Below are 8,991 nucleotides of genomic sequence, written 5' to 3'. Positions count from 1 at the left end.
TAATCTTCCTGCTCAACACCACATCTTGGCAGCAGCAGGAGGCAGGCTCAGGCTGCCCCAGAAGCCAGCCTTGAGACTGGTGACTCAGCGGGGGAGGTGGCGGGTGGGACTTGGGGCCCCGGGGGCCAGGACCGATGACAACTGAGCAGAAGACAGGAAGATGAGTCCTGAGCCCAAGCTGAGCAGCAATCTAATGAATTCACAGCAATTCCGTTTGTGTGGCTGAATCCTCCCTGTGGGTTTAGAGGATCCCTCCCTGTGGGTTTAGATCCCCTGCTTCCTGCTTTCTAAAATGCAGCCTGACCAAGGTCTAGATGCCGCAGCCAAGTGACCCCTCTTTTCCTTTGCTGCCACCCACCCCCACCCCCAAACCCAAGCAATTATACAGGAACATCCAAAGAGATGTGGGTGGAGATTTTCCTTTATTCGTTTTTTATTTTGGAGAGGAAGGGCTGGAGCAAAAAGATTATGCCAACACACCAGGCATCAGAATGACCCTTGCACATGCAGGACTCTGATGGGCACTCACTCCAGATCAGGTGATTAACAAATGTGCCTCATGACAACAACGTCCGCACAGCTGCAAAAGCCCCCTTGCTCTTCCCCATTTTTCTTAATTTTAAAGACTTCTGCCCATACCCACCTAAGGTAGCCTTGTCATTCTCAATAACTGGCTCTCCTACTCCTGTGGGCTCAGGGCCCCACCCCACCCCACCCCACCCCGCCCCAAAATAAACATGCATCCCCTAGAGATACAGGCAAATCGACACAGGATGCTGGAACGCAGAGAGATGGCATGCTTCGTTTCATCACCCGCCAGCTTGGGAGAAGGGCTGCCCTCCATCGCACCAGGGAGAGATGGGAAGGAGCGTTGAGGCCACATCACTTTCCAACCTCCCCAGGCCCCTGCTGCTCACACCCTGGCCTTCCCAGGTTTTAAATAAATCAGCAATTGAGAAAAAGACACTGGGGAGCCAAGAGATATAGGGCTCAACTGAACATTTGAATGAAAATTTTCTTCTTGTTCAGTTTCTGTTCAACCCAAAGGTCTCTTCCTCCTCTCCCAAGGGGATGTCTGATGCTTGAAGCCCCCAAAATCTGGCTGCCAGCCTCCCCGGCAATTTGTGGACCCCGTGGAATGTTTTTAGTTGCAACAACCCCTCACCACCCAGCGTCCCCGCATTCTCCCAGAGGGGTCTTGGGTTCTTCTCAGCGTCTCTCCCCATCATGGTCCACCGTGCTGTCCCGACTTGGAGGTGCCCAGGGTTGTAGGGGAAGCGTCAGGTGCCCTTGCTTTCTGTCCTCTCCTCATCAGCTGTGTGGACATTGCTGACGGCTCGAAGCCGCCCCTGGGCAGCAGGCTTCACCGACAGGACCAAGCGTTTGCGGAATGTCTCACAGAGCACGATGTACACAAAGGGATTGAGGCAGCTGTTGGCATAGCCCAAGCTGATGGCTGCATTGTATAGGTACACAAAGGTGAGTGTCGGGCGGCTGATGTACAACTGGGTCAGCTGCAGCACATAGTAGGGGGCCCAGCACACAAAGAAGACCAGGCAGATGGCGATGGCTGTACGAGTCACCCTCTTTGTCCGCAGCCGGATGCTGCGCTGAGAGGCGGGAGCTACGGAGGACATCATGCGCTGCAGGATCCTCACATACGCAGCTGTGATGACCACAAAGGGCAGGGCGAAGGCCAGGAAGAACTGGTACAGGGTGAACCAGTACAGGTCAGTGTCTGGGTTGGGCAGGCGGATGCCACAGCCCACCGTGCCCCCTGGGAAGGGGATAAGCCTAGCGTAGAGCCACACGGGGGTGATGCTGATGAAGGAGAGGGCCCACAGGAGGCAGATCACCAGGGTGGCCACAGAAGGCTTCCGGAACTTGGTGGAGGAGATAGGGTGGACGGTGGCCAGGTAGCGATCAATGGCCATGGCGGTCAGGATGTAGGTGCTGGTGAACTGACTGTTGGCGTCCATGGCTGTGATGAGTGTGCACATGGTCTCTCCAAAGTGCCAGACTCCATTGCCCATGAGCTGGTGGATCATGAAGGGCATGCCCAGGAGAAAGAGGAGGTCCACCACCGAGAGGTTGATGATGAAGATGTCGGGCACGTTGCTGCACCAGTGCAGTTTGGACTTCTTCACCACCGCAAAGATGACTGTGGAGTTCCCGATGATGCCCAGGAGGCAGATGGTGCCAAACACTGAAGGCATGATGATGTTGATGTAGGAGACACTCCCTCTGCGAGGAGGTGACCCTGGGGACAAAAGGAGCGAGCTGTGACCATTTATCATGGACTCCTCTCTAAGGGCTAATGTCCTACTGGGTGCTTAGCCTCCAGCAATCATGTGCTTGCTTACGTCTTTATCTTCTTTCCGTTTCACTCAGGGCTCGCCATTCATCTGGAATCCTTTCCGACTGTTCTCCCTCCCCACACCGTTGCTAATCCTGTCCCCTTGCCCTCCTCCACCGGTTCCCTGGCTAATCCTACCAGATTCTCCCTCACCACCTGTTAGTTGAAGGACCCGGTCCTTTGCTTCCTGCATTGTCTCAGAAGGCACAGATTCAAGAACCACAGCTGTCTGCAGAGAATTATTCTGTGGGCCCCTAGGCTTTACCAGGAAACCTCATCAAAATAGCCAGAAGGACATGAAAGTGTGTGTGTGTGTGTGTGTGTGTGTGTGTGTGCGCGTGTGTGTGCGCGCATGCGGGCGAGCAAGAGTATGCATGGGCGCATGCATGTGTTTTCCTATTTGCAGCCCTGATCATCTCATTTTAGAAATCACTGGTTGGAAGCTGTGCGCTGATTCCTAGGCATATCTGTGGGCTACTCTCCTGTGGAGAGAGGTTTTTGCACATCAGGCCCGCAGCCCTCTCTTCTCTTGGGTTCCTATCAGGGACTTCCTTGGTCTGTATCTTCTGAGCTTCCCAAGTGAGCAGAGACCAAAGCTGTGTGTTGCAGCCTAAGCCGCTTGAGATTTTTCTCCACCAAGCCTTTCCTCCTTTTTCCTTCCTCGGAGCTAGAATTTCAGGGCATCTCAGCTCTAGACATGTCAGGAAGCTTCATTCAGGAAGTTAATCCTCTCGTGGCTCTGTGAGTTATCCCTTCCCATGGCCTTTCCCAGGGGTCAGTAAGGATGTTTCAGATCCCACTACCACAGTTTCAGTAAAAAGACAGGGGGACCGGCAAATGAGTGAGCCTACTGGGCTGTCTCCTCACATACTGTCCTCTGTCTTCTCTTGCTTGCTTTTTCAGCCTGGAATTTTTATCTGCAAAGCATTTGGAACTCACGGGTGAATCTCCTCCTGTCTCCCTCAGGGCTGGCCCCCATCCCCTGCCACTTCCCAACGTGCCTTTTCGCTCTTCTCATTCTCCTCCTCCCCGGCCCCCTTCAGCCGCTGCCTGCCCCGCCCCCTTCTCCCCTTCCCCTCCGGGCAAAGCAGACTGCAGGTCTGATCCTCTAGAACTGTAATAAAGTTTCCTGAGCAGTTCCTGAGCGCAGAGGTGAAACCTTCCCACTCCCCACCCCCAGCGCAGAGGAGGGAGGACTCCCCTCCAACACTACTCACCCGCCAAGGTGAGGTTATCGGGGCCGTCCGAGGTGTTGCTGGCATTAGGGCCGGTGGGCAGCAGCGAGGCTTCTAGGTCCATCCTGCCGCTGCCCGTCGCCTGCTCGCCCGTCCACCCACGCAGGCTGCGGCAGCGCCGCCCGCCCGTCCCAGAGCACGAGCCCTGCAGTCCGGAAGGGGGTCTTGCTGGCGGTCTGGCAGCTTCTGCCGCCTCCTAGCCCCGCTTCTCTCCCCACTCCCTCCTTCCCCGGCTCCCACTGACATCACCTAGACACATTAACATTCGGAGGCAGATGCACGTTAACCTCTTCAGTCCCGAGCAGCAGCTCCCGCATCCGACTGCCTGCGGAGCCCCCGGAGCCTGGGGGAGCTGGTGGGGGCGCGGGGGCGAGCTCAGGCAAAGCCATCGGGGAGGGGGCTTCCTTCCCACGTCACTGGGGGCTGTGCTCCTGTGCTCCCAGGAGCTTGCCTCCTGGGAGGATCCAGGTGCCTGCAAAGACAAACGGGCTGCCTCCCTCGGGAAAAGTGAATGAGCCTGGCCTAGTCCCTAACCCCAGATATGGGTGGCTGGGCCATGTGGCAGGGGCTATGGGTGACTTCACAGAGCTCGGAGATGGAAGGCTCAGACCACAGCATGCCTGTCCCCCAGGCCACCCTCAGCTGCTCTCCGGTCCCCTAACCATCTCACTGGCTGGACCTCCAGCATCCGCCAGAAGCAGATTCGTTGGCCTCTGAGCTGTTGACCAGCACTCAGAGGTGACTGGGGTCACTCTATGATGCTGCTGATGGCCAGGGTCTTAGGGACCAGAAGGGGACACTACCCTCTGCACAGAATTGAGGACCAAACGTACAGAGATTTTTCTTTTTCTTTCTTTTTTTTTTTTAAGTTTATGTATTTATTTTGAGAGAGAGAGAGGTGGGGAAGGGCAGAGAGAAAGAGGGAGAGAGAGAATCCCAAGCAGGCTCCACGCTGTCAGTTCAGAGCCGGACGAAGGACTCCATCTCATGAACTGTGAGATCATGACCTGAGCTGAGATCAAGAGTCAGGTGGTTAACCGACTGAGCCACTCAGGGGCCCCGAGATTTGATTCTTGAGACAAATTTCAGAGCGTAGCACCCCCGTCCCTGAAGTTGTCAACTAGGAACCTTAGAGGGCAAAGCATTGAAGGAATTCTGGGCAGAGGTGTCCTGCTGCCAGCCTCGAGTGCCCCTCACGGCCAAGAGCTGCCAACACACCTACCACCAGACTCGGGAGCAGGGGCTTCAAGGTAACAACAGCCTGATCCCTACCTGTGTGTGTCTTCAGTCTTATTTATTCGTTTCATCCAACAAATATTTATTGAGCACTTACTACTTGCCAAGCACTGTTCTAGGTTTTGTAATGAAAAAACAACAACAACAACAACAACAACAACAACAACAACAATAAAGTCCCTGAATCCTTGTCCTCATGGAGATTACATTCAAGTTGAGGAGGGAGGGTTGGGGGGAATGGAAAGTATACAAAAAATAAAAAAGACAATTTACGAGGTTAGGGATTAGTGCTATGAAAAAGAGGGGGCCAGGCAACACTAGGGGAAGTGGAGGTTGCTATTTTACATAGGAAGGCCTCTCTGTAAGTGTTTTCAGAAGAGTCCTGAAGGAAATGAAGAGGCATGGTTGGGAATATCTGCAAGAAGAACCAGTGCAAAGGCCCTGAGGCAGGAGGGTGCTCACACCCGAGGTAAGAGGCAAGTGAATCTTGTGCTGGAACTAAGAGGACTCCGACAGTATGAAATCCAGGGCAAAAAGCAAACAGGTGCGAGGTGTGCACTCGCACACGATAAGCGTAGGATCAGCTAAACTCACCTACAACTGTCCGCTGCAGCCAGAGCTGAAGTCAGAAGTGGCCGGGGGAAATGTGACATGGGTTACCAGAAACGTCCCATGTAAAAGGCTGCTGCGACAATCCAATTGAAAGAGGATGGCGTCCCAGATCAGGAAGGGGGAGGTGGGGAGAAATGGTGGGCTTGTATACACTGTATAGAGCAAATGCTCCAGAGCATTTGCTGGAGAGCTGGAAGTGTGTGAGAGGAAGAGGCATCGGGGTCACTCCCAAGTTTGGAGCCCAAACAACTAATGAATGCAGTTGTCATTTGCTGAGATAAGGAAGTCTGTGGGAGGAGAAGATTTGGAGGAGAAATTAAGAGTTCCATTTTGGATCTGTTATATTCTAGATGCCTATTAACACCTGAGTGGAAATGTTGGGTGGTAGTCAGATGTGAGTCAGAAACTCGAGGCAGAAGTGGTGCCTGGAGATACAAAATTAAACTGACGACCCTGAATGAGCTCACCTAGGGAGTGCATGCGGGTGGATAGAGTTGTGTGGACTTGACCCTGGGGCATTCCAAAGCTTTCAGGGTGGGAAAATGAGCATTATGACCTCTTCTTCCACTTGCCATCGTCTTCCCGCCTCCATCTGTCCATCCATCTGTCCAGCAAATCATTGGGTTTTTAAAAAAAAATTTTTAATGTTTATTTATTTTTGAGAGAGGCAAAGAGCGAGTGGGGGAGGGGGCGCAGAGAGAGAGAGAGAGAGAGAGAGAGAGAGAGAATGAGACAGAGTCCGAAGCAGGCTCCAGGTTCTGAGCTGTCAGCACAGAGCCCGACACGGGGCTTGAACTCGGGAATGGTGAGATTATGACTTAGGCCAAAGTCAGACGCCTAACCGACTGAGCTACCTGGGTGCCCCCAACAAATCATTCTTGAGCTTCTGCTGTGTACCAGGCACCATCCACACAGTAAAGAAAACAAGTGCCTGCTATCAAGGAGCTTCAGCTTAAGTGGGGACATGTAGCTAATAACGAGCAAGTTGGCAAGTAAACAAGATACCCCTTTCCCTGCTGAGATCCAGCCAAGTCCAGGTGCCTTCATCACGAAGGGATTTAGGTGTTCATAAAAAGGGCAAATAATGCCACCACTTCCACCATCGGCACTAGCAAAATGACTCTGTTTGAATTTAAACCGTGACTGAGCAGCAAGGGCAGGTTTGATCTTTCTAGCTTTTGCACGCTGGGGGGTGGGGGTGTGTGTGAACACTGAGTTAGTCAACTCACAGTGGCAGCCACACGGGCTGATTACTCACTGTGGTAGCGTCACCAAGGGAATGACTGGGGTCCTTTAGAGAGGAGAGTTAAGGATGACTTCTTTGAGGAGGCATTCGGGTGGAATCCTCAGCATCCATTCATCACAAATGATTGATTTAAACCAGTCAATGGCAACCTCATGACCCTCACCAGCGGCCATTTTAGGAATGAGCATGTCTACTGGTTGCCCACGTGCACCCCTTCAAATCCTCTTGGCCACACAGGTTATATTCCATCCATTGCTGCAGTGACCCACTCTGCACAGTCCCTGACCAACTTCAGGTACAGGTGCAGGTGCAGGTATGACCTGTTGGCGCTGTGTCTTAGCCTTGCGCCGTGTGTCCTTTACCCTCTGCTCTGTGTTGCTGTCACAACTTAGAATATGAGAATCCATGAAAGTGCCCCATGCATGAGCAACTCGGAAGTACAGGGAGAGTTAACACCCCTTAGGGTGAACATTTAACCAGTGGATGGGGTGAACCATTTAACCAGCGCTCCCATGGGGTAGAGCAACCAGTCACGTGTACGGATGGCCAACTCGACTTCCTTCCATAGTGCTCCCAGCTTCCCTCCTTTGCTGCTCAGTCCTCACTTCTGATTCCTAGAGCCACACTTTCCAGTCAAACACCCAAGCTGTCAAACACCCAGAGACTTTGTCTCTGGCTCTGTTTTCTAAGAACCCAAGACTAAGGCGTGTGGCTCATTCCTACTGGCAGTAAAGGGGAGGAGTGTTGAGGTGAGAGATGTTTGGCCAAGTTCTTCTTCTTGCAAAGAGGATGCAGGAAGAGACAGTCTAGTTTGCCTCTAGTTTGTTGGATGAATAAATGGCTAATAGAGGACTATATGAGGAAGCCCTGAGTGACATGGGCACAGGGGAGAAGAACACAAGCCCTATTGGCCATGCTCCCTTCTCCAAGGCTCCATTCAGCCCCAGTGCTTCGTGGCCAACCTGGCAGCAGTGGCCACAAGGCCCATGACCAGGCAGTGGGCATCTCTCAGCTGTGAGTTAACCCAGAGGCCACAGTCAGGTTCTTTCTGATGGTGAGAAAGACAAAAAAGATCACCTTCAGGGATAGTGGTTCATCAAAAGGATTCATGGAAATCCCAAGGAAGCACGAGAAAGCAGCTGAGGTAAGAGTACTTACACGGGGGGAACCAGAGGGGGCTCAGCCTAAGTGTCCCACTTCGGCTCAAGTCATGAACTCACAGTTTGTGAGCTCAGCCTCGCATCAAACTCTCTGATGTCAGTGCAGAGCCTGCTTCAGATCCTCTCTCTCTGCCCCTCCTATGCTCTAGTTTTCTCACTCTCTCTCTCTCAAAAAAAAATAAAAAATAAAAAATAAATAAATAAATAAACAAACAAACATTACAAGAAATCCTTAAAATGAAATTCTGACATCATGGATGAACCTTGAAGACATTCTACTAAGTAAAATAACTAGACACAGAAGGACAAATATTGTATGATCCCACTTATGTGAGGTACCTAGACTAGTCAAATTCTTAGAGACAGAAAGTAGAATGGAATTTGCCAGGGGCTGGGAGAATTGGAACGGGGAGTTGCTATTTAATGGGGACAGAGTTTCAGTTTGGGATAATGAAAAAATTCTGTAGATGGATGGTGGTGACGGTTGCACAAAGATGTAAATGTATTTAATGCCACCGAACTGTACACTTAAAAACAAAGTAAATTTTATGTTGGGTATATTTTATCACAATTTAAAAATATGTTAAACAGTTAAAAGAAAAAGGTATTGCATGCAGTAAATCAGTTCAAGAGCTTTCTATGGGATTCCAAAAGCCTACTATAAATCATTTACTTAGACATTGCAGCTCTGTTGCACGTTCAATTAAATATCTTTTTTTTTTAATTTTTTTTTAACGTTTATTTATTTTTGAGACAGAGAGAGGCAGAGCATGAACGGGGGAGGGTCAGAGAGAGGGAGACACAGAATCTGAAACAGGCTCCGGGCTCTGAGCTGTCAGCACAGAGCCCAACGCGGGGCTCGAACACACGGACCGCGAGATCATGACCTGAGCTGAAGTCGGCTGCTTAACCGACTGAGCCACCCAGGCGCCCCTAAATATATTTTTTTTAAGTTTATTTTTTTGAGAGTGAGATAGATTGTGAGTGGGGGAGGAGAAGGGATTAAAGGAGACACAGAATCTGAAGCAGGCTCCAGGCTCCAGGCTCCAAGCTGTCAGCTTGCGTCTCGAGTCCAATGCAGGGCTCGAACCCACAAACCGTGAGATCATGACCTGAGCTGAAGTTGGACACTTAACTGACTGAGCC

General features: G+C 51.5%; 1 protein-coding gene across 1 annotated transcript; it reads right to left on the bottom strand.

Moving 5' to 3' along the window:
- Positions 1-727: 727 nt before the first annotated feature.
- Positions 728-3,670, bottom strand: MCHR1 (melanin concentrating hormone receptor 1). The gene is made up of 2 exons (XM_003989283.6): positions 3,574-3,670; positions 728-2,260 (listed from the first exon to the last, which is right to left on the bottom strand). Exons 1-2 carry the CDS (start codon positions 3,653-3,655, stop codon positions 1,281-1,283), a joined length of 1,062 nt encoding a protein of 353 aa, XP_003989332.1. The 5' UTR covers positions 3,656-3,670; the 3' UTR covers positions 728-1,280.
- Positions 3,671-8,991: the final 5,321 nt, after the last annotated feature.

The sequence above is a fragment of the Felis catus genome, chromosome B4, assembly GCF_018350175.1.
Source record: "Felis catus isolate Fca126 chromosome B4, F.catus_Fca126_mat1.0, whole genome shotgun sequence".
In the NCBI taxonomy this organism is placed as follows: domain Eukaryota; kingdom Metazoa; phylum Chordata; class Mammalia; order Carnivora; family Felidae; genus Felis; species Felis catus.
Note: the sequence above shows the minus strand (reverse complement) of the source record. Positions and strands in the feature narration are given on the sequence as shown.